The 27208-nt window shown below is 40.9% G+C and overlaps 1 protein-coding gene across 1 annotated transcript in view; it reads left to right on the top strand.

Annotated features, from left to right (window-relative positions):
* Positions 1-3542: 3542 nt before the first annotated feature.
* kctd16b (potassium channel tetramerization domain containing 16b) overlaps positions 3543-27208 on the top strand; it is a 62230-nt gene continuing 38564 nt past the window's right edge. Inside the window, exon 1 of the mRNA XM_026372455.1 lies at positions 3543-4826. Coding sequence (XP_026228240.1) covers positions 4001-4826 — 826 coding nt within the window. The 5' untranslated portion in view covers positions 3543-4000. The remainder of the gene's footprint in view (positions 4827-27208) is intronic.

Here is a 27208-nt window from a genome sequence, read left to right as displayed (position 1 = left end):
TCCAACTGCTGCCCTCTCAAAGCTCTTATGCAAACCTGCACACACCCCTTCCAGTTTGCCTTCAGAGCATCTAATCATGCAGTGACTCACAATACTTGATAGCTCATTATTGGCAGCACTGATGAGTTCAAAATAAGCAGGCATAATGCCATCAGCAATGTCCTTTCCGTGACATCTACAATCACTTTACAAAATCGCTTATTCCACCTGACAAACTCCGTACACTACCTTAGTCACCTCTTCTCTCCTTGGCCAGTTAGTTTCTTTTAAAATCCAAGTCTAAGAGTCACAGTTGTTGCTCGTTGAAACATCTGAAAGTTAAAAATAGACGGCCAAGTTGAAATAACAAATAATAATTGTCCACGTTTGAAGGATAGTTGCGGCTAGCACAGAAACTCATTTTGGTAAATACTCATCCTCTCTGAGTCCACTGAATTTATGTATTGAATGCCTGCTGTACTTGCAGATTTCCCATCTAAGGCCTGGCATCATTCAGCGTGGCTGTAATGAGAGATGGAAGTGGAAGTAGTGTGCTGTTTATTTCAACCATCTGTGACCGGCCTGATAATTCCCTTTAATAGTCTTGTCTGCACAGCAGAGAAAGAAAATGACTGTGCTGTGAGTTGATATGTGTCAAAGAAGTTCAGACAGTGGATTGACTTCTGCAATCAGAAATTCAAAATCTAATCTAATCTAATATTGTATATATCTTGGGAAAATTTAATTGTACCTGTTAAGTTATTGTTTCATCATATGTTTTGCATAAACAAAATAAAAAAGTAAATTTTAAAGATATAAAGCATCAAACAAACTAAGAACTAGAACAAATGTTACAACCTGTCCTTCAAGCTTTGAAACGATCTTTGTTTGACTCACTGAATACTTGGGAAATATAAAATTACGGTCTTTACTGGCTTTTTAATTTAACAGTCATGACCTAAGATGTGTTGCAGTGTTTGTGGAAATATTTCTGAAACGTGCACTCAGAATAGAAATGATGCAGGATTGTGTCATCCACTTTTGTGACGGCTCCCGTGTGTGTTTTGCAGGCTTTTATGTCTTTAAATCAAGTGCTCACTTGGGGACAGAAAAGGCTGAGTTGAAATGAATTATGTTAGCACAAACAGCTTTAACTCCTTACAGGTGGTCAATCATCTGGTCTTTAAATAGCAGCTCAGCAGGGTGCTGCATAGTGACTATGTATTTATGATGAAGCTACAGTCATGGCCTACTTCTGGGTGACTGCTCAGGTCCCAGCCAGGCATACCTCCTTGCTCTTACTCGGTCTTTTATTCAATTTGTTTCTATCATTCATTCGCTTGCCCCATTTTTCTCTTGTAGCGTCAGCTCTGTCTGACTGAATCTTAGAACTTCTTTATGAATTGCCAGAGGTTGCACAGAAAAACTACCATCCCACTTTTATATTACTATTTCTACCTAATATATTCTGTGTAGTATTCTTCACAGTGCACCAATGTGTTTGTTATTATGCACAACAACAAAATACTTTTTCTTCTTTTACAATTTTATGATGCAATGCACGCGCTGGTAGTTATCATATTGAGCTACAACCGTGTCAAAAACAAGAACTTATCTTTTCTTCTAACATGTTCATACTTTTTAAATACTGGATTCTGGGAAGAGTGTTTGCATTTCAAAGTGACCCCCATTTTGTAATTTCTTTGGTTTCATCATACACACATTTGGTTAGAATAAGTCTTATGGTACAAATGTGGGACAGAGGGAAGAGTTATTCATAATTCAGGCTACATGCAGGCACGGCTGCCTAAGAGTCTACACAGGCGTCAAGATCTTGCTTCCTAACGTCCCAGTAAAAATTTAAAATTACTGAAGTTATTTTTACAAAATTAAAGTCAATGCTTGCAAACTGAATATGATGTAATTCCAAATTGTAACGACAACAGCAGTGATATAATATTGCCAGAGGCAGAAATTATAACACTGTAGATGTAAAAGTGATGAAAATGTAGTTTGGCTTGAAGCAGATTTGGACAAATAAAAACCCAAAGGAAAATAACCTGACCTTCTGTGATGCAGATGATCTTTCATATTTTATATTCCCTGCAGCTAATGTGTTTACGTTACATTGTGCATACTTTAATCTTTAAATCTTGTCCTTTTTAAGTCTTGTCCTGCGGCTGACAGGTGTTGAAGTAGCAGGAACAAATAAAAAATGACTTCATGTCCTTAACAGCTCAAAATGCACCCCCAACACAGGAAGATGAATACATATGACAATGCATAGAAGGAACAAACTGGCTAAACAAACAGCTGTCACACACTAATTATTACTTTTCTGTGTGAAGAGGAGCCGGCGGTTCTGAAAGAGGAACTCATGGGAATGTCGCTAAAGAAGCAGGTGGAGGCGCTGTTGCTCATTTCTAGTGCAAGAAATCTCCCACAATGTTACAACTCAGCGACACTTCCAGCCATTTATCCTGATCTAGGATACAACTGGCAATAAAATATTTTAATTTGTGAAAGCGGTCGAAAATGAAAACGTCACACACACACACACAATAATGTTACGGATAACACACACACACACTGCACCATGAAAGCCATACGTCGTTATGTATTCCAACTAAATGCCATGCTAATTGATTCAAGCTGGGGGACAAATTGCAGCATTGTGAGTGTTTATATTATTATAATAACAGCACAAAGATGGATGCAGCAATTCCACGACAGTCGAAGCTGCTAAAACTTATGTAAATTAAATCAAACAGTCATTTAACCTTTGACAGCACCGAGTCTGCACGCTTCACCTGGAAACCCACCAGTTGTGGTTTCCCATGTGAAAGTGTGATCAAGTCATGACACTTTTGTTCCCCTCCTGTACACACAGCAGTAAATGCAGCCTGGAATCGCCCCATTCGACTTTGGTAGTAGCTCACAGTGTGTGTGTGTGTGTGTGTGTGTGCGTGTGAGGGGAAGGGGGCAGCCGTGAAGACACCACCCAGCTATGTAGGGAAGGGGAGGCGGTAGGAGAGTGAGGAAGGGAGGGTGAGAAAAGAGGGGGGAGGGTGAGAGATGCTCGTTTCAGCACCGCGGACAGCTCCCGGTCTGAGCAGCCAGCAGCAGCGGGTCGGTTCTTTCTGCTGCTCTGGAAAACAAACACTGAAACAGACAATTAACACCTGTCGAGGACATCACGTGAGATATGTTTTCAGGGAATGAGGTGTAGTTCGAGTCAGACCGGAACGACATATTTGTAGTGACAGACTACAGGGAGAACCACTACAGGGCTCCCGAGGTTTGCGTGTGTAATCTCTGCGAAGTTTCTCGCCACTGAAAAACAGTCTGCCTCCTCCTGCCGGTCTGCACATCCCGGAAAATCCGCTGCTCTCCAAGAGAAGAGGGAACAAAAGTGACAACAGCACATGAGCAGCTGCTTCTGTTTGGACTAAAGCCTGAAATAAGTTGTTGGACTTTTTCGTGTGATAAATTCCGCTGCGTAAATTTGTGCTTGTGTGCAGAAGGATTTGTTTTAGTTGAATCATACTCTCAGAAGCAAAAAGGCAAGTCGGACAAGTTTCTGTTTTATTTGGTGCAATAGGCTTCTCTCAGCTTCCAACGTTTCCGTCTGCAATGCTCTTTTTCCAGCAGCGATGGGAGTCCTACAGCCATTGATGCGCGCTCTTGATGCGCCCGGATACGTTTCTCCTCTGTAGCAGCACTGATTCTTTTCTCACTCATCTCAGGCTTTTTTTATTTAGCAGACACAGAGGGGCGCCCCGGACTGCCATCTTCACCCCATTTTCGACAACTGCTAAAGACTGCTAGGTGAGAATGGGCATAGATCGATGAAAAATGCCTTTCTACATCATTGTGAGATGAAGTTTGAGGCCTTGTGGATCAGATTGACCGAGGGCGCAGCAAAGGTAACTTCTGACACCGATCCATTATATTTTTCCTTTTTTTAAACTTGCTATAAAATAGGTGTGCAGCCTGTGTGCAGCTGTTCAGGACGCAAACGATGGCGCTGAGTGGAAACTGTAGGACTAACCCCAAAGAGCAGGCGTCGGTTCAGAACAGTTTCCCAGATGTGGTTGAATTAAACGTAGGGGGGCAGGTTTATTATACGCGTCACTCAACTTTGGTGGGCACCCCGAATTCATTGCTTGGTAAGATTTTCTCCTCCAAAAAAGATGCATCTAATGACTTGGCGAGAGACCCCAAGGGCCGGTATTTCATCGACCGAGACGGGTTTTTATTCCGGTATGTGTTGGACTACCTCCGAGACAAGCAAGTCGTGCTCCCGGACCACTTCCCGGAGAAAGGGAGGCTCAAGAAAGAGGCGGAGTACTTCCAACTGCCCGACTTAGTGAAGCTGTTGACCCCTGAGGACATAAAGCACAGCCCGGATGACTACTTCCACAGCGACTATGAGGATGGTTCCCAGGGCAGCGACCACCGACAGTGCCCGCCGCCCTCCCTCGTTCCCGCGGATAGAAAGAGCGGCTTCATCACTGTGGGGTACCGAGGGTCGTGCACCATGGGCCGAGAGAGTCAGACCGACGCCAAGTTCAGGAGGGTACCTCGGATACTGATATGCGGGCGGGTGGCTCTGGCTAAAGAAGTTTTTGGGGAGACCCTGAACGAGAGCCGGGACCCGGACAGGACCCCGGATCGGTACACCTCCCGGTTTTACCTTAAGTTCAAGCACCTGGAGAGGGCTTTTGACATGCTGTCGGAGTGTGGTTTCCAAATGGTGGCCTGCAACTCATCAGTCACAGCCTCGTTTGTCAACCAGCACACTGAGGACAAAGTCTGGTCCAGCTACACAGAATACGTCTTCTACCGTAAGTGTCACGTACATAGTTCAAATGCACGCACACAAATTGCAGACCACCACTAGTAGGCGCACTTGTTTTACTGGTGCAGGTGTTACAAACATCTGGGGTTGGGGCCTTTCTGGCAAAGACTCTCTGAAGAGTGTGCTCAGAGCTGCTCCCTAGAACAAATACAACTAAACACCATGCAGGAGTTTCACTTGTGCAGCCTGCTTCATCTTGGATAACAGAGTAAACCATCCACACTTGGTTAGCGTGTGAAGTTTTGTCTGAGCCCTGTGGAACAAAACTAATTAAACATCACTCCTGGTAATAGGGATTAAGCCAAGGTGTTGTTATCTCTCCACGGAAGGGAAACCTTAGCAGCAGGCACATAACTGACAGGCTAGTTCATGTTCTGACTTCAGTGCGTTCAAACCTATTACAGCATATTGCAGCATTCAGCACGCACTTGCAGGCTGGTTGATGTTTCAAGATTTAACCCCATTTTAATATTTTCACTCCAATCTGAGAAACAGCAATCACCGGAGCACTGATTCGTCAGAGCTTGCAATTTCCCATCATAGTGCAATTTTCTACTCCACCTCCCCTCTGCTTTCATCCAACCCATCCTTTCAACTTCTTGCGTTTCCTTCTGGCTTTTCCCATTTCTTCCCTTCCATTTCTTTATCTTTGCGGCAGACTATCTGGTAAAAATCTGGCAGGAGTAGTAGAGGAAAAGAGATTATCAAGACTTGTATACTGGCTCTTGTAAGATTTTATGGTGCAACAAAATAATCTTCGATCTGATAGTGTTTAATTTGTCACAGTCTTTTATAAGTGACACAGTGAAGCTGCCATCAAAGAGACAATGTAGTGAATGTGCCTAAGTTGTTATTACCCACAGAACATATTTAGATGTAAATGGATGAAGCCCACAAAGTGAAGATGTCATTAACTACTTAAAGAACAGCTAGATTTTGGGCGTCTGGAACTATCCCACTGTATGCTGTAGGACAATGACATGTCTAAAAACAGTTCTTTTCAGCGTCTGATTCTAAAAACCATGATTTTGTGGCCATGAATAGCTACAAAGCTACAGTGAAACCATTTAATACACATGTGGAAATTAATGCTTTAGATTTTCTACCTTAAAATATCATTAAATTAAAGTCTTGTTACATAACTACAGTAAGAAACACTGCACAATGTGCTGAGTGGTGCCACAAATAAAACTGGAGACGCTGCCAACAGTACTGAGATCAATGTGTCAGGCAGCTATCATGATATTCACTAATACTGTACACAACACACAGCATACATTACTGCTCCCGTAGTCACAGTGACGTGTACAATTTTACAATATACTTACAATACTGAAATCGAACGTTGTTTTTTTGATTTTTTTATTTTATTTTTTAACTCAACATTTTTGTAACCAAGGAAATTCTACTAATGTTGACAACGTCTTTGTCAAAGACCTGGCCAAGATGATCTTCATGACTGAATAGGTGCAGCTTTCCTTTACATTTCAATGCTGTGTTGTAGAATTTACACAGTCGTGAATCAAACGGGGGACGCTGACTTTAGTTCAAGAAGAACATCTAACCAAGTATTTAGCCACTGATGATTCCTGTGCCCAATCCTCCCGATGTTTGGCCGTTATTGTTCCAAGGGGGCCAGGACCTCTGGTTAAAACCTCTGAGCTCTGCCTTAGGAAAAACACTACCAGCTTAACAAGGGTCAACAGATCACATGGTCACAAAGCAAACAGGAGTTAAAAATAAAAAGAAACACACACACGAAAACGATTATCTGGGCTGAGTCCAGGCTAAATGAGCTCGGCATTAATGGCCTGCATGAAGCAGCTACAATAACTGAATGGCTCTTGGCTCTCACAACCCCCAGAAGTAGTGCTAACAAGCCAAATCAAGTGGTGGTGGGGGCAGATGATACACACACACAGTCTCATATAGACACACACACACAAATACACTTCCTGCTTATGCAATATCTTGCAGTATGTCTGTGGGCTGGTTCAGAAGACCTCTTTATGCTCACTAACAAACAACAACTGCTCCCTGGCTGTGTTGACAACTGTTCAGTGTGATAGAAGGTACATACTCACAGGTTTGTCTGGCTTGTACCTCAACACACAGTCACATGAAGGCCATGTACAGACACACACACACACACACACACACACACACACACACACACACACACATACACACACACACACTGTACACAGGTGTTCATGCATACACACACGCACAGAATCAAGTGGGGAGTTTGTTAAATGCTGCAGTCGCCCAGTGGATTAAATGTAGTCACTGACAGCCTCCCTTGTTTATCTGCCTCTCACATTTTTCGGCACACTCATCATTCCCCTGTCCCCCTCCCCCTGTTCGTCATCTTCCTTGCCTTTTCTTTTCATGTCTGCTCATTTCGCTCAAGTCAATCATACCCAGCTTTTTCTCTCTTGTCTCAGTTCCCCGCCTTCCATTCCCCAGCTTCATTTTGCTCTGTGGACCGCGAGGGCAGGGAGCGGCACGGCAGCACCAGTTGCCTTTACATGCCTCAGTGCACTGCCACGCCTCCTGTCTCGCTTCTTGTTCATATCTCAGTCTGGGTGCCTGTCCATCTTCATGATTGTTTATTTACCTTCATCTTCAGCTGTGTGGTCTGCCTCTTCATGTTTGTGACCCCTTTATACATCGACATTGTTGCTATTGTTGTATTTATCTAAACCTTGCTGATGGGTTTTAGGTTCCACAGCCTTCACCTTCCCAGAAGAATGGAGGTTATTAAATGATGCATATATGGGTGTGATATTCATCTGTCCACGTGTTTGTGTACACACATCATGTATCTGCCTTTTTGACAAGTGATTTGCTGAGAATTATTGACTAGATGCTAGCATTACCCTTGACAATTAGCTTCCTAAGATGACTGAAAGCTACCGTAGCTGGTTTGGAAGGCCAGCAGACTGAGCCACAGAGAGTCACATCCAGGAACAAACATGCACAATATAATAATAAATCTGCCCAACATAAAAATCTTCAGGTATCACCACTCTTTAGGTAGAGTGTCTCAATTATTCATTTTCTGTGCCACAACTTGACTGACACAACTTTACCATCTTCCACTTACAAGCTTCATGTTTTTCTTGCCACAAGCCTGAACCTCCCTTATATCTTTCAATCCTCATTTTGCTTGTTATCTATTGCCCCGGATTCTACACTTCTCTGATTGTACCTGTCAATCTCTTTTCTGTTTGTGGGCATTCAAATTCTGGATGGCCCCTGAAACTCCAGAAGGCAAATGTATTTACCAATTTGCTGCATGGCTGGAGTGACTGATAATTAATCATCTCTGTTGACAGTTGGTTCCGTAGTATTCACTGCAGGGCCTGACAGAGCATATCGCAACAGAAATGTCGAAAAACATCTTCTGTGTTGCAAGAAAGGAAATATTTTTGCTGAGCGGATGGGGAAATTGTATTTTTTTTTAGCTTGGTATGTATTTCTCTCTGCTTTATTTTTGCCTCAACTGAAGTGAGGTGTGTGTCATTACCATTGGCCGCTCTGATATGACCATATGTATTTGCCGGTATGTGACACATTGTGCCATTAGCTTGTTATTACAGATGAGTAACTCCTTTTGTGGCAAATGTGTTTGGCAGGTGGGAAGAACAGGTTTATGGTAATGGTTATGGTGCTTGTGTGTTAATGTGTAACCCATGTTGCACTACCAGAGACATTTACACACCCATTGAGCTGCTAGCAAAACACACCTGCACTCAACAAACCCTTCACACTCACACAATACACAAACTTGCACAAACACAAACGTGTCTCCATATGAAACTACATCACGCTTATCCCACGAGCTTCTCCCAGCCCAGTCGGTGACGGCATTAGCGGCGGTCCCATGCTGCAGGCTTGTGGGAAGTGATTAGCTGAGGAGCAGACAGGCCGTGACAGCTCTGAGGAGAGTCTTGATGGGGACAGCTGCTACCCTGGACTCAGCTCCACAGGGGAGTCCACTACCATACACCTCAGCTCTGCATTATTCAGACTGAGACCGCAAGCAAGGAGAGAAGAAGCAGGTGGAGACCACTGTTTGATGTACTGTATGCTTCCTACTCATACCTCCGTTACTGTGAAGACTATGGTGCTACTCCTGCAACTACCACTACCATAACACAAGTTAGCCCTTAGGCGGTCGATAGGATTGCTACTGTTAAAAACAGTTGGAGTTTAATCATCCATCTAAAGACAGAAGAAAGAAAGAGGGAGATAGGAGTGTGATAGGACCTCTGATATGTGAGTAAGAGCAATGGAAAGCTAAATTTCAGAATGAAAATGAACTCAGTTGCAGTATACATGTAGGTCAAAGTGAATAGATTGACACTGAGCAAATAAATGGCTAGTGAGTCATATGCAAAGAAGATAGACTTTGTTGTTTGTCTAGTCTCCCCTTGACCTTTTCCCCTGGGAGCTAAGTGTAGCTACGTAGCATAGTTCCCCATAATCCTGAGCCTTTGGAGGAGATGAGGGACTACAGAGCTCAAGAGAGACAGAGAGAGGAGGGGAGAGGCTGAGAATGAAAAGACAGTGAACACAGGATCATCAACAACAACCCCCTCCCTCCTCTCCTCTCTGTCTATCACCCCATTTTCTCCTCTTCTCTGACTCTTGACACTCTATTCTCTCTGCAGTGGTAGGCACAGTTGATATAATGCTGATGCTCTTCGCCTGTTGTGTTGGAATAAGTTCTCTGCGGTGCGACGAGGTGTGGAGCGTTGCCATAATGACAGCAACTGCAGCTGGAGAGCCTCTTCACTCGCTCAACCCACCGGCTGGCTGCTGCAATGCATCAATGCTTTATTAGCCTCGCTATGTGCAAGTCCAGATTGGCTGGAAACGCAACGTAAAAGATGCACAGAATTCCCAGCACCCTGGTAATTGCTGTTTCCATTATGGGAGTGCATGTCACAGTTCAGATAAATATCTGCTAAGAGAGGATGTGATACAAAACATGACATTTGATGATGCCTCTAGTGTGAGAATAATAGATTTCCTGAGTTCCTGAACATGCATGTAATTGTAATGAAATATTTAAACATAAACAGCAGTATTCATGTAGGGTTTGCTCAGGTTTGACATGATTTCTGAAGGAAAATCTATCTTTATTGGTGATTCCAGCCCATACTGAAACAGTAGTGCTCACTAGTTAATAAATCTTTGACTAGAAGAGTCACCTGGAGACTTACAAAGTCACAGATAGATCAATGCTTGACTTTTTAGATCAAAAGGAAAGTGAGAACACTTAAAAATATGTACGTACGTTCCCTCATTAGCTCTTTCTGTTAACTACCACTGCATCAGCATGGTACAGTAGCCTAAACCCAGGTTTTCTGGCTGCGGTGTCTATTGATGAGTATTAAAGTCTGGTCTCCTGAGGTCAACATGGCAGAAACTCACAGAAATCTTCACACAGGATCTTTGGAGATTTAGCTCAGCATCTTTTTTTTTTACCTCCTTCCACCTCATTCATCTTCTGAAGATAGTGTGACTGTCAACTGGTCAATGTTCACACTTTCAGCACTTAAACTTTGTGAAGAAACTTCACAGGTCGATCATGTTTTGGATTACTCCTTATTCCCCTGTGCCTCGTTAGAGTCACACAGTGTCACTCACACAGCAGTAGTCCGTTGCTTGATCGAGCATATGGTCATAGCAGTCTAATTTCATTGCACAGTTCTTTATAGAGTCCTGGGGCAGAATGTCAGAGGCATTTCATTTGTAAGTGGAAATGAAATCTTCATGTCCATTAAGAAAGCTAGAGGCACTAATGTAGCAACTCCAGAGAAAATTAACTAAACCACCAATGGTAACTCATCATGTATTTTGATGGTTCATAAAACTATGATATCACCATTCTTCTTTTTCTTTTTCTTTTTATTATTTGTAATGAAGGAGAGATGACATTTAGCTTCATTTTTTATTAATGCCACAGAAAAAGATATAGGTAAAGGTCAAGTAAAGGCATAAAACTGTATATTTTAAACATGTTTGACTTTATTTAACAGACTCAAGATGCGACAAATAATTCCTCTCTGGCTGTTATAACATTACATACATCTTGTCCAGATAATATCCAGACCGATTATTAATGCTGCTACACTTACAGTGAAAATCAAATAAAGTAGAAATGACCATATTATGTTAGAATAGTTACTTGAAAGTTATGCTACTGGAGTGAATGGTTCCAAACCATACTGCGGTCTCATTACTAATCCCTCCGTGTCATTTCAGAGTACTCAGCTGCTCGCTAGAGCATACTGTCATCACCATTTCGTTCCTAAGTGGCTGTGAAGCTCCCTGTCCATTAAAACACACACATATACTGCAGGAATAAGCATGCACACATACGCCCCTCCCCCTCACACACACACATTTATGCAAGAAGCTCACCGATGAAAAATAGCTCTCATTAGAAAGAAGATTATAGATTAGACTGCTCACTTAAACACCCGTACTGTGTCTATAGATATAACACAATATCTCCCACTGTGGTGTTCCCTTCTCCTTATGAATATAAAACAGGGAGAGGAGAGAGAGATTTACCTCATGCATTTTCACCTTGATGGAAGAGATGAATTTGGTTTAATTTTGCTGGAGTTGTGGTAAAGTGATACACACCAACACACATTAGGAACCTGGTGCTACAAAACGTCAACCTACAGTGCTCTACACTACTCTCAAGCAGGAAGGTTCAGTAATCTCACATCTTCATAACTCCATACCTCCAGTTTTCAACATGTAGTCTTCAATGTAGAAAAATACGGGAAATCTAATAAATTGTCCCAAATAACATAATTTGAGTCCATTTTGCACAGCTCCCTCTGGAGCTACAAAAGACTTTATTCAATTTAAAGAACTGCAAGGCTGACAAAGGCTGTAGCCTGACTGCCCTGTGTGTTCAGGAGTCTATTTTAGACCAGACTAAAAACACATAAAAAAAAGTCAGTGACCTCTTATCTGACAGCGGCGAATACCTCGAGTAACTTCAATAATCATCAAATCCAAAATGCCTTCTGGTGATTTAGTTTGGTGATATGATTTCCTATCATTATTATTGGCAAGGAAAACAATAAGAGCTTAGTTTGCTAATGGACATCTTGCAGTGAGTGAGAGGAACAGGGGATTTTGTTGAAGCCCTCTGCTACAGTAGTTCACAGGGCACTTGACCTGCTCCTGCTTTGAATTAAAAAGGTTAATTAGATTTAACCAATGCTGTGAGCAAATAGTAAGAAATCGAAGATGTCTTGCAATGATACAGACTATTAATTTAAGAGATCTGTGCAAAAGAAAGCATTACACTCACATAATGAAAGAATAAAAAACACATCATCTATTTGGACTGTAAGAAAAAATAATGAAATGTCAGGATCAGATTGGCGGCTGTCATCTGGCTGTGCTCGATCGAGTGCATTTGAAGAGCTTGTGGTTAATGACTCTGTGTTTTCTGTCGTATAGTGAAGATGATTTATGGAGTCCACTATCATACCATCTAGCCTACACTCCTGTTTACTATTCAGTGTTTTTCACAGAGGACTGCACAATCTGTGGCATCAACACAGACGGTCTGATTGTTTGTTTGCAAAAGTAATGGGTTGCTACCTGGGGTTCTATGCTCACATGCAACCTGTATAATGGTCTCCTAACCACACAAGCCTTTATTAGCTTTGTGTAGATAATGATTTGCTGGATGTGAACCTGTGTGATTATGGTCTGCAGACAGGAGGTCTGTTGGTAAATTGGTTTTACAGGACAACAGCAAGCACATCGCGGCGCAAACACTCATCAGCCCATACGCACAAACACACTCATACACTCACATGTTTTATGCAGATAAGAGAAGACAGCACAATCTAGCCTAAAGACACATTGTTTGCACCAAGATTAACCTGGCCAAAGCTTTAGGGAATTTAGTAAGCTATGCATGCCTCTCAGAGTCAAACTAACCCAACTAACGGGCATCTGTTTGTGTCTGCATATAGATTCAAGTCTAAGTGGAAGTCTGGATCTTGTTTCTGGTGCAGCATAGGCCTAATTTGTATATGAACATGTTTTTGGAACATAAAACACCAACAAATGGAGTAAAACAAACATTCATCATCTCAGAATTCACCTAGGAAAACAATAATTGCAGCAGTTTGTCCCTTTGATCACTGATGTTCTCTTTCATGCATGTGCATTTTCTAGAGGCACAAACACGCAAACACAGGACACTTCAGGCCGTTATAGTGGGATCAGAGCAATAATGTTATTGTCTCATGATATAATACCATGTCCTTGTTGAAGAGCAATACTCATTTATCTTGATTAGGCCTGTGTTGCAGTGTTCTTGATGGTTTGTGTGAGGTGGAGTAGAGGACACTGGCCTTTTCGGATCCCACTCCCCTGTTTTCATGCAACAGCTAATAGCAAATGTCACTTTACCTTCCATCCTCAGCCATCACTCACGATATAGCAAAACACCTTTCTTCTTCTCTTCTCCTCTACCTCACCCAGCTTCACTTCCACTTCATGCGTGTCCTCCTCAGCTCCACTTTCTTTGTCCTCAGCAAAGGACTGTGTGATAGTAACGATTGTGAGGTTGTACAGGTAATTAAATCCAAAGCAGGTTAAAATAGAGACAAAGTCAAAGAAAAAATATGCAAACTGAGTTGGTCGACCTATGAGCTGTAATTTAAAATAAACATTCAGGATGTTTGTCACAGAGAGTTTACTTTAGAGCTTGGCTGATACCTTAACTCCTCTGGGTTATCAAGGGGCTTTGCCTTGTTTTGTATAATTATTTCCAACTGATCCGGGGGTTTGTGTTCTCACTGTAACACTAAGAGTATCCCTGAGTTGACCACATGGACCCTCTGGGTATTTGCTGTTATGTGCCGGGTGTACAGCGTGTAAAATATTATGATACCAAATGGCCATTATATGTGCTATGAGAGAGAATAAATGTTTAACAGAGGGGACAAAAATGTGGACTGAAAATCACGGTGAAAGGAAAAACAAACAAGAGCATAAAATAATATTACACACACTATACTATGCGTGTGATATAAAGAGAGAATGGAGCAATGCTTACTCTCCAGTGATGGTATCTGTGTATCTTTGTGCCTGTTGGGTTTTAGCATTTTTAAGCTATGGCCTGTGGAGAGAGCCAAGTATGAACAAATCCATCATAGACAACAAAAACGCTTGCAAAAATACAAATACATGTTTAGATTTAGCTCACTGGCAGCATAGAAACATGTTTTGGATCGAAATCTACAAGTGGGCGTCAAGCACCCAGGCCACAAGCATATTTTTCTGTTGTTTTGTTTTTCTTCTTGGGTCTCACCTTTATCTTCTGTATCTGCCGCTGCTTTGAGCATTTTGCACCGATCCGATTTTTTTTTTTTTGGTTTTCTCTTGAGCATTTAAAGCATCAAGGTGTTGTGCCTTCTGTATTTTTGTAAACAATCTCTGGCTGGTGGATTGCTGATTTCAAATGTCTCACCTGAAGTGCCCAAAGTGGTACAGCTGCCAGCGCTGGAGCTGCTGGCAGATGCTTTTGATTGCTGTTGTTTTCACTGCTCTTACTGCTCCGTCTCACTCTGCAGCCCATTCTCTTATTAACCCACCTCTTTTCCTCTCTTTCTTCGCCTGCGTCTTCTTCAGATAACTCGAGTGGAGGGTTTGGTCTGTGCCGTTTTCACTGCTCCAGGCTTTTCTGTATCTGTCTCTTTTCTGCCATTTTCTTTCTGCAAGAGTTGGAGTTAGCTGTGATTTGGCTCTCATTTCTGTGAGGCTTGTAACAGTACTATTGCTTTTAATACTCTGTCTTTACTGTATGTTCTTGTTTGGCCTCTACTTTTCTCTGCAAGTGCCTGAAGACTAAAATCAACAGTAGCCAAAGCAACTGTCCTGTTGGTCATTTCTATTTTCTGCTTCTCTTTTACTGTTCACGTTTAGCTGAAAGCTACGTGTGGTTTTTCACTAGTTACTACCACCATGGAGAGAGAAAGAGGAACTCGCAGCGTGCAAGAGAAATTGAAATAGGGGCACTCTCAGCACAGGAGAGCACCTCTTTGCCATTTGCTGCTCTTACATTATTCCTAAAAAACATAAATACTCTAAACAACCACACTTTTCGGTCATCCACAACACTAAAATAAACCTTTAAAGGTCAGTAGAAGAAGATGAGTGGGACTGCGAGTCACTGGTAAGTCAAGCTGGGTTCCTTGTTAGGTGTTTTCTGCACTTTATTATGAGTCAACGCTGCTCAACTGTGAAAAGAGAAAAGTTGGGGAAAAAAAGGCCACATTATGAACAATTTCTCAGGTTCCTCTGTCAGGAGGTTATCAACTTCAATTTCTACTATAGTGCTGTTTTGCTAGAGAGAATTTCTGTGGAGTGATCCCAGCATGCACCCTAAACCTCCATCATCCAATGGCTGGGTGGACTCCCTGTCTTGAAAGTCTTGAAAATGTATTAAAAAGGGCAAGAGGTTGTGTTACATGCCATCTGATGCTGAATGAAAGCGACCTTTACCTGCCTTTTGCGCTCAATCTTTGATCCATTCTGTGTTTTAGGTATGCCTCTTTCTGTAACACAAACACATTATTTACAGTAGACCAAGCATGCATCTGTTCAGTGCATCTGAATCAAACAATGCACGCGGCCGATACCTTTCTTCTCTCCACGTTCTCCAGCCCTTCCTGGGGGATCCTGAAGCATCTCCAGGACAGATGGGATATGTAATCCCTGCGGCACATTCTGGGTCTGCCCCAGGGTCTCCTATCAGGTGGACGTGCTTAGAATACCTCTGCAAAGAGGCATCCTACCAGCATCCTGATCAGATGCTCAGCAGAACTGACTCAGTGCAAAGAAGCAATAATTCTATAAGCTCCTCTAAAATATTGTTATTGTACGTTCTGAAGAGGTAAGCCCTGACACCTTAGAAAGTGTTCCTGCTTGTCACTGTGCTGTTGTTGCACCACGCAGTGATGCTCCTAGTGTAAGAAGTCATTTAGTTCAGTGTTGGATTTCACTGACTGATAACATTACTGCAACACTAGAAGGATGTGTTTTACAACATCAAGTGTATTTTTACACACCCCAAAATGTGTTTACATTCTTAGAAAGTGAGCTTGCGGCCTTGCCAGACAAGAAAATGTTTAACTGAAGAAGAGATAACTGAGTCTTCACTACTTTATCAACAGCCTGTAAAAAAGAACATGTTGGAGAAAATACAAGCAGCCCAAATTACCATCACAGTTCTTGCTGTCTCTGCAGACACATATCTCCATTTGAGGAGAGTAGCTATAGTATGGACACATCTGGATATTCAACACATGTAGCCTCCAAAGCTAGTGCCAGAATATGGCTTCACACCAATGTCCACGTCTAAGATACTAGCTGTGTAAAATGTGATAACTCTTGCCTGAGCTGACGTACAAAGCAGCTCTGGGTGAGACTGTGAGGCTGTTGAATCTTCATCTCATCTGTCTGGTCTCTAACCAAAGCCCATGATCACTGATGAGGACTGGAATATAAATTCCAATTTCATTAGACAAATCCTAAGTTTGATATATTATCATAAAAGCAATGGATAGATCCAAACGCTGGCCCTGGCACAAAGCTACCTTTTAATATCCTTTTAAGTTGTTCTTTATTTTAATTGGTTGCTTGTTTGGTTTTGGTTTTGCTTTTTATTCTGTCAGACATTGATGGTTTGGAGTGTACATTTAGGATTTTGGATTCCTGTTTTTCCCCATATCTCTGTGGTGGTGATATATTCCTGCCTTCGTGCTAACACTGATAGAAATGCTTCCTACCTTCAATCTCAGGATAACAGTGCGAGCCAATGTGCATGCATGCACCTGCGTGTAGCATACTCTAAATAATTGACCACATGTATCTGGCCTGTCCGTTTGCATTTACTACATCTCTACTATAATTGGTGCGTGCTTTCATGTGCTCGCTCTTGTCAGTCAGATGCTGAATGACCGCATGAGAAGTCACAGTGACATCTAAATTTTGATATCAAAACAAAACTGCCAGCCAAACGACCAGAAAATGAGGCAGGACATTCGGGAACACATTGGTTTACTGAGCACACACCCACACGCGTACATGCCCACACACACCCTAATGCTTACAGTAAGACAGGAATGCATTATCAATATGGAGTAGCACAGAGAGAGAATGAGTGATGTTTTATGAGTGGGTGGGGTGCTAATGTGAATGGATGCCTCTCATCTGCTGCATGCAGCTACCAGCCAACTGAAGTGATGACTTTGTGCATTCATGCTGAGTGAAGGACTTCATGTGATCAACTCGGTTATGGTGTGATGAATGCGATTCAGCGTGACTTCATTTAGGGTAGGTGATGTGCTGGAAGCCTTAGCGGCAGAATAAGAATGATTTTTGAATTTTTTGGCTCCAGGTTCTCATTTTGCTTCACGTCGTAGGGTGTGCACTTCATTATATCATGTCTAAAATATTAAATGACACTTTATCTGATGATATCTTTCAATATTACAGTGGTTAAGGTAAAAATGTATTTCTGGCAGGAATGGACTTACATCTTTGGTGTCCAATCACAGATTTTGACTGTACAGAGTCACAGCTAACAAAGTAAATTTACAGGAATCCTGTGCTGTTGATAATCCTAATTCTGTTCTCTACAGTATCACTCACTAAGTTAATTGTACCTACTTAATAGAAATGCCCTCTTCAGGCTCTACACATCTGTGTTTACACCCGTGCAGGTCAGTCTTATTAAACTTTTACTCAAGACGGTGACAGACTGAGCTAGACTGATGCACCCTCAGACTCATATTAGCTTTAATTGGAAAACATCCACCAGAATAATTGTTGGCGACATAGCCCCTCACTATTTCAACCTAAGCAGATGCCTAATCAGCGAGGGTAACTCGAAACACCTGTGTAGTGTGCAGAACCTTTCATGGCTGTCATACCACAAAGAAGTATTTTAGCCAATAGCTCCTGGAACATGTCTGTGTTTTCTCTTTACTTATGTCTTTTATGTTCTAGGAAGAATATTGACTCTTAAAAGCCTAGTCTGTCAAAATGACTTTATAATGCGTGAAAGCCCGTCTTAGCAGGTAAAAGTTCACTAAAGTTACCCCTACTTAGCATCCTCATGCACATTCAATTAAACTCAAGCAGTTTCTCCAATTTATTGCAATTCAGTTGGAATTTGTTGAAATTTCTGCAGTATAGTCACGTTGATGTTTAGAAAGAAAAGGATCTAACACAACCACAAACACTGCAGAAGCAGAAACGTATCTAAAAAATATACTTACAAAAAACAGATACTATACAGAAAAGACAACTGTATCATAACAGGAATAAAATAAGATAAATGAAGAATACAGTTTCTGAGAAGGAGCAGCATTAGAGAAAGAAAGAAACTGAGAAAGAGATTGAAATTGCAGTATGAATAATATAATATTACACATAGTAATGGCCCAACAAGGGTGCTACTCTATGTGGCAGGTGGAGAGAGAAATGGACTGAAATTATACACATGAGATTACAATTTATAGTAAAGTATTTGGACAGTAGACAGGTGATTTGGACTGTGTCCTAACCACTGCAGCACCACCAAGCAAACAGCACACAGGGGATTCAGTGTCTAGGTTATCCTATTGGTGGTAGCAGGTAAATAAATTGTATGTCGGAATGTCAGAATTCTCCCATATGGTTATACTTCATGCTTTGTTGTCTTATCATGTTGTCCATTTGTCCCGCTGTCATTCTGTGACCACTGGGCAACCTGTCAGCCTGTCCATTACCTATTTTAGCACTGCCAGTCAAAGTGCATGATGCCATGTTGCTGTTAACTAGATGTGCTGGGATACGTTTTGGAAAGGAAGTTGTGTGTAGTGTGCATTCTGATATTTAACACCAAGGAGCACAATGATTAAGCTGTGAAAAGATTGGTGATTCATTCTAACAAGAACATGATGTTTGTTTTGTTTTAACACATTTATCAAAAGAAAAAGTTTTAGCTTCAATTCCCCAAGAAAAGAACTCTTTCTCTCTCTTAGGATTGCTTTGTTTTATTAGCTGCTGGGTACAGTTTTCTGTCATGTGCTTGTAACTTACAGTATGCATGCCCCTCTACTACAAGTTACAAGCATTTCTCAAAGGCACCGCGACACTAGGGGAGAGAATTACTTTTTGGCTTCCACCCCTTAGTTGTTTTTCCAGCTGACAAAAACATCAGTTCAAGCCAACATATATAATCTTTGTCTCACCTGGAAGTTTCCCCCATGCATCTCCAGCATTGTATGCACCATCAATCGCAAGGTCATGTGCTATGAAAGAGGGAATCTGAGCTGTTATTATCAAGTGATATTTCCACTCCATGAGCTGGCTTTCACTGCTGCTTCACACGCTCATGGATCATCAGATAAGGTAGCACTTTGACAAGGAAGCTATTGGCTGGCAGTGCCTCTGGAGAGTCCACCACTCTAGAGCTCAAACTAGCAGCAAGAATAGCGCACACGGATAGATTCACATGAACAATGGAGAGATACAGACATAAACCTAGAGAAAGAAAGACAGACATGCAGTGTTATGTAACTGCAACAAGAAGTGTAACCAAGAAACTGTTTTGTATGAAATAACCGTTGTACTTTGATCTTTTAATCCGCCGGGTGCAGTTTGCATGTTCTCCCTGTGTCTGCCTGGGCTCTCTCTGGGTACTCCGGCTTCCTCCCAATGTCCAAAGTGGGAGGAAGTTCAAGTTAATTGGTGACTCTAAATGGCCCATGGGTGTAAATGTGAGTGTGAACGCTTGTATGTCTCCATGTGTCGGCCCTCTGTTAGACCGGCAACCAGCCTAGGGTGTACCCCGCCTCTCGCCCAAGGGCAGCTGGGATAGACTCCAGCACTTCAACAACTCTTAAGAGGACAAGTGGTTAGGATAATGGATGGATAGATTACAATAAAACCACAATGTGCAACTTCATGCACCTAGTGCTAGCATAAAACTTGAAATCAATCCACTCTTCTCCACCCATCCCTGTCTATTCTTGCTCTACTACACTTCTCTACCATCTGCACAGCCATTCAGGTATCAGTCTTTATCAAATTACAATTAGATGAATGCTGCAAAAATTACTAATCAAACAGAAGTGGTTGAAATGATGTGGTTGGTTAGAAGGGAGTGAATCTCTCTGCACTGCTGCTTCTGTGATTATGACTTTATGGGATTTATAGGTTGACTGCACCTCTCTCTGATACATGGAGCACATTTCCACAAATAAGGAACTAAATAAATAACATTTTCTGTTGACTTTAGCAAAAACAAGATATTGGAAGATTTCAACTTGGTTTGTGGAAAGTAACATATTACGGACTAAATGATCGACTTACTGCTAAACTAATGAGCAAATGACCTGATAATGAAATTTATTGTTAGTTGCAGCCCTGGCGTGTAGCCCAGAGAGTTGCTGGCAAATGGCATCTGTTACATTACCAGAATAAAACATGGCCTTTCCAACTGTGACACCTCAACTGAAACACAGCTTCATCAATGCATTATCTGCAAAGGCTGCTTAGAGATTTTAAATATTTCCCCCTTCTTATTGTCAGAGAGTAAACCACATGACCAGGGTTCCAGTGGGACATCGTGAAAAGAGAAAAATGAAAAGAATGAGTCTTGTTTTCACCAGTATTCATTTTCAGACAAGCTGAAAGCATCTAAAAGTAACTCTTTGGTGGGGAACCTTTCAGGGAGACATGACCTTGAGGTTTGCCTGAAAATGATTTTTCACTGTAGCTGTTAGGGTGGGGGCCTTTGAAGTTGTGATTGTTCTGGCAGAAACGAACTGGGAGTCTTTTGTACCTTATGATACGAGTGCTGATGGCTCGAGGAAATGTCTGGTCCCAAATGGAATTCTCTATTGAATTCATTTTTGTGTGTCTCAGTGTGCTCTGGGGACCTCTAGCTTCATAGCATGCAATAAAAGCAATACGGGCTATAGATATTTCATCCAGATTTTGCACCTATCAATCTTATAACTATTTCTCAAGATTGTCCCTGTATAATATTTCAACTCACTCATAACACTATTATTCCAGATGTCAAAATGAATTAAAACAGATAGCACTTGTCTGTAAGTCTTACTTGATGTAATAATAGCCCTCCAAAATAAAATGAGCCTCCACTCACAGTCGCTCAAAGTAAACAACTTCCAGGGCTCAGTGTGACCGTCTGCTGCAGGAGGTTAACAGCAGGGATTCATGCTGATATTTGATAAATTAAGTGTCAGGAAAGCTGATTTGACTTTGAACCACTGAAACTGCCTTTATTGTACTGAAACGCTCAACAAAACTTTGGATCTAGACGGTGGTCCCAGTTCGCTCTTTTTCACTTCAATAATGCTTTTCTTCCATAAGTCGTCAAGAGATTTTAAAAGTTTTTGTTCATACCTTGTTAAAAACAGATTATCCTGCAAAGAGTTGTAGGGATGGTGGAGCTAATTGTCACGGGGTGAAGGGAGGGATACACCCTGGGTGGGTTGACAAAGAGATCTAAAGAGACACTTATATTCACATCACACCTGTGAGCAATTTAAACTCAGCAATTACATACTGTATGTAACTTAGGAGCATATTGCAATGCATTGTGGAAGGACAGGATAATCCAGAGAAGTCCTAAACAGGGTTGAGTACAACACACAAACTTTAGCTGCGAGGCAGCAGCACTAACCACTCGAACACCGTGTTGCCCTTTTCTTGTCATAATAAAGTTGAACAGAGACGTAATTTAGCAAAATACATTCATTACACAATACACATTTTTCAATAAAAACAGCATCAGCAAACATTATATAACTGCCATCCTAATAGTTTGAGGTCGCTCATTATTTGTTTGAATAGAAAAGCTTGTTCTGCTCTCATTAATTCAGAGGACTGTTTTGACTTGTATAATCAATTGCAAGGCAGCGAATGAAAGAGACATTAAGGGAAAGAGACAGGTGTTGCATTGAGAGTGGATATTGCATTTAATAGTCCTGTAGAAAGAGCAGTACTTCAGCCCAAAACATACAGCTATAATCAGCATATTGTTAAGGTAACATGAAAAGCCATTATGGACCCTGAATGCGCTCGTATGTTTCCATTTTTCGACATATTTCTTCACATGGAATTGCTACTGATTACGCAGCCCGTTTAATTCTGTGCTCATCTCGTGAATTAAAGAGTTGCTGCTGTTTGAATCCCACAGTGCACCTAATGTTCTGTATGCTCTACCCTATTGCTTCAGTCATTCTGTGTCATCAAGAAATATGCAAGCTGTAATTAATGCATGTGTCCTCACCTCTGTATTTGGTGATTGTATAATGTCTGCTGAACTAAGAGGTTCATTCACCTTATGCATTTCATGTGAACCTGATTTACATAAAAGCACAAAATTACACAAGTCACTGCCACCGATGGACAAACTAATTTACATATAAGTACATGACTGGATGAGCGCTGACTGCCGAACATCAATGTGGATGATTACATTCAAAGAATGTTAGCCCACAATTCAACTCTGCAAAGCCAAGAAAGGATTACGCAATTATCTCACCCTCTTGGCCAGAGTGCCCACTTAAGAGACAGTCTACCTTTTAGCAGCATTTGGTGAAGGGTGGTTAGACTTAAAAAGACTCTCTACACATACAGTCACCGAGATGTGAAAGTAACGTAAACAAGTAAAAGCAACACAACGTCTGTGAAAGGCACCTTTTGTGAGGTCGTGTATAACATTTGCGGGTTTCCATGTCTTCTTCATTTGACTTTAACGCTGTTGCATGATATTTGTTGCTAGTTGCTGCTTATACATGTTCAACTGAACGTCTTCTCTCCTCCATCAAATCAACAAATTGTGAAAATGTTACCAGATGGCCATGCATTGCATTGTCAGAATGATCAGGACCACAGACAGGGCCACACTAACAGTGCAGTTACACAAATCAGTATTCATCAAAATCAATCTGTCTTCATTCAATACTGAGCTCTAGATATTAACTAGTAAATGCTACAGTGGTGACAGTTACAGAAAAACAAGCGCTTTGTTTTCTACTAAACAGAAAACAGGGTTAAAGCATCAGCTTGCAACTAACCTAAAGCTAAACTTAATCTCAAACCAGCCTCTGGTTCTAACAAGGATGGCAACATTGTCAGGTTTAGCATGACGCCAAAAAGATGCATCGAAGCAAGTATTTACCCCAAATAGTTAATGTAATAACTACATAGCTAATACTCAATCATTAATCTGGCAATACCACAGAAAATATAATTGCTACAAATACTTGGCGTAGCACATAATATAGAACTCTGGGTGGAAGCAATTTTACAGTTGCATGCTATTAATTAATTAGAGGCTGCTCCCAGTGAGAAGGAGGGAGAGACACACAAAGGCAGAGAGAGAATTAAAACTTCTTTTAAACAAAGTGCCACTGATAGCCTTTGTAACTGGAGGGCGAACCCTCTCTAGAAAGTGAAAACTGAGCAAAGCTGTTGCCTCGTTATAATCAGCAACATTCACTTATCCAGGAAATTAATCTTAATTCTTCCCCCCCAAGCATGCGCTTTACACCAACACACTTTATATTCATATCATAACTTCAGGGACTTCTGCAGAACAACAATTTACTATTGAGCAGCTACAATGGAGCAATCGGAGGCTGTGTGCCTTGCTCAAAGGCATCTTGAGCGTGAGAACCGATCTAACCTTCAGGCTACTTTTGTGAGGAAAAGCAAATTAAAAACAGTAATTTGGTGCTTTTTTATTATGATCAAGGTAAAGTAACAATGACCTACTGAAAAGAAAAGACATTACAGCCACATGACTGTCCTGCAGTCAAACCAGTCACCTCCACTCTCACTCAGACAACATTAAACAAAACCCTTTTTATGACAAACTCAGAATTATGAAACTTCAAAGACTTGGACTTGAAAGAGTGTTTGAGGCTTTGAGGCATAATTTGATATATAGCATGTCTTGGAATTTGTTTGCTCCACTCTTTGCACAGAAGCAACTGTTGAAATTCAGTGTTTGCTAGATTAGAACATAGATGAAGCTTATATAACTGATCCTCGTTGTGCTTTGTGAGAATTTTCAACAACAGATTTGCCCCTAAATTACTGAATGTTTTGAGAACTGCATCTATAAAAAAAAAATGTTGATGTCCTATCTAACTTACCGTATTAACCCACCATGTCTGTGAAGATGCCAAGTGTGACGCGTCATTATGTGACACTGTAAACCCAGTTCCTTTCCTCCTCTGGTTTAAAATAGATGCAAATAGATGATGATCATTCTCTTGGGTTTTTTTATTTCCACTCCTTCTTTTAAAAAGAGGCTGGTTTTTAATGTGCTTATTTCTGTTTCATGTTACAAAATCTACCACAAACCATATCTTTGTTTTATTAAAACAAACAAAAACAGCATCTTATTGTTGTCATGGTCACCATTATGGATTTAATAAATGAATTTCAATCAGTTTCATGTCACAGTTTCTGGAGTAAGTTGCCATGGGAAGTTACCAAGGTGAGGGTTCCATTCGATCCACAGGGATGCAGATTACACAGAGCATCCTTCATTGACAGTTCAGCCCTCTCTGGGATTGTGCCTCCAAGCAAACATCCAGTAAAACAAAGTGGTCAGGATGATGACAGCAAATACTAAATTGACCCAAACAGGAGGAGAGTGCACTCATTCCCCAGAGGAACAAGCACCTAACTTGTTCTCTGTGCAAGATGAAAGCATAATGAACTTGGACATATGTGACCTGGCAAAATACAAAATGTATCAGTGGCTCAGGGAGACTGAACACTGCACTAATTCACTTGAAAGAACCGATTTAAAAAGCAGCCAGCTGGAAAGGATGCGACTAGAGACAGTGATCTTCTTCTTTGTCTATTTATTCCTGAGTCACAACAAGAAATAATGAGGCAGAAGATCTTAAGACGACAACAATGCTTCGTTACATGAAAGAATATTCTATTGTCTTTGACGACTTTACACATTGAAATGGTAATAAAATAATAAGAACACACATGCGAGTGTACCAACATTTTAAACGTCTTTTGAGTCAAAACATTTCCTGGAAAGACGATGATGCTGTTGTGGACAGTGACGCATTTGTTGTGTTGCTTTGAACCTCAGACAATAATAATAATAAACCAATCTGTTAATGCATCAGAAACATGCTACACTTAATACAAGTTGATCAACTTATCAGCTTACGTCCCATGTTTTAGGTCTCGTCAAAACACTTCTCTTGGGTGTTTCTTCTTACACAATTACAGCACCATATAAGAACACAATAACACAATAAAGAAATCTGTGATATGACGTTTGGTAGCATTTTGGGGGTTATGTCAGTTATTACATCTGTGACATCAAACGTATACTTAAAATTGCTGTAGTGTAGAATTGGGACACAGCCTCTTCAGCTCCTTACGTCTCTCTCCCTGGTGCTGAAATATTCAGTCTCTTTCCATGGTGCTGAAACATTCAAATGCTGCTTTTCTTCATATGGTCTCAACATTCAAAGCTTGATTTTCTTTCTGTGCATTAGAATGTGCAGAGATTTACGACCACACATACTGTAATAGAAGGTGCCTACTGTAAAACTAAATAGAAATGATATTAAATTAAAGTATGTTTCAGCTGAACAGTAGAAGTTATATTGTGGATTTCACTGTGTTTGTATTAGAGAATAAAAATCATTTGCTCTTATTGCCAGGATCTGTGCTTCCCACCCACCCACACACAGTTAGGCAAGTTTGCCTTCTCTCTTCAAACGCTTCTTCTGCTGTTTGGGGCCTTTGGAAAGAGCTGAAGTTTTTCCTCAGAGTCTCACACACATCAAAGTATTCAGGTTACACAAAGACAGAAGAAGTGAGAGAACGAGAGGAAAAGAATGAGAGAGAATATACTGTTAATCTCATCAGTTGGATGTCTCTCTGTTTCCACATTCCCTCACATGCTGGCAAACGGTACACCGCCTCTTCATCCACCTCACCATCCACTCCTACACACACGCTCACGTTGCTTTTTCTATGGCTGTAAAGACAGCCATTGACAAAATGCATCCACTATGTGCTCACTGTAACCAAAACCAAATGCCTAACCACTTCCTAAACCTACGTCTAAGCTGAAATGTAAAACTAAGCACTGTACTGTCAAGTAGTAGTAATAGTAGTAACTCACTTGTGGTTATTAATCATTCCTTACTCATCTTTTTTGTTTCGCTTCTCATACATCCATCGTCATCTCCATTCACAATCTATTTGTGTCTTTATCTACCCTCAGTAGCACCACCCCCTTTTTCCAACTCTCCATTACCCCATCACCCTCTTTGTCTAGTTTTCTTTGCCCAGCTTCCCCCTGCGTCTATCTCCTCATTATCCTTTCTCCTTCTCCATCACCCATGACACTCAAGTTCAGCCCACTGCACCAATTTGCCCTGACAGTGAATTGTGTCGAAAATAATTCGATGTATATATATACACACACATATATATATAGAGATATATTATATATATATAATAGATAGATATATATCTATATAATATATATATATATATATATATATATATATATATATATATATATACACACATATATATACACACATATATATATATATACACACATATATATATATACACAATAGTATATATATATACACACATATATAATATACACACATATATATATATAGTATTATATATATTATATATATATATATATATATATATATATATATATATATAGAGAGAGAGAGAGAGAGAGAGAGAGAGAGAGAGAGAGAGAGAGAGAGAGAGAGAGAGAGAGAGAGAGCCTAGAAAACACAGACAAGTAGACAAGCACTGGTATAGTAACACATAAAATAAATAAATAAATAAATATAGTAGCCTATACTGTGGATAAGCAAAGTTGGCTCCTTCCAGCCATATTGCAAATGCGTCCTTTATATGAAATGCATTCATTGAGTTGCCTTTTGTAAAATGAATATCATGGAGTCATTAATTGAAATCCTTGTTACCGTTGCCTTTTACTGCACATTTAAGAACAATGAACTCCACAACTAGCGTCTAATCTTTCTTCAGCACAACCATTACGAATGTGCTAAACTAATTTTTATAATCTGCTAATCTCCCCCACAGCGTCTTACAACACACACACCCTCACACACACAGAACAAAACTGCATAGATTCACCTGACAGTCCAACATGGAATCCCCTAATTTGAAGTACTTGTGCTCACACACACACACACACACACACACACACACACACACGACTGGTTTCTG

Source organism: Anabas testudineus, chromosome 14 (genome assembly GCF_900324465.2).
Source record: "Anabas testudineus chromosome 14, fAnaTes1.2, whole genome shotgun sequence".
In the NCBI taxonomy this organism is placed as follows: Eukaryota; Metazoa; Chordata; class Actinopteri; order Anabantiformes; family Anabantidae; genus Anabas; species Anabas testudineus.
Note: the sequence above shows the minus strand (reverse complement) of the source record. Positions and strands in the feature narration are given on the sequence as shown.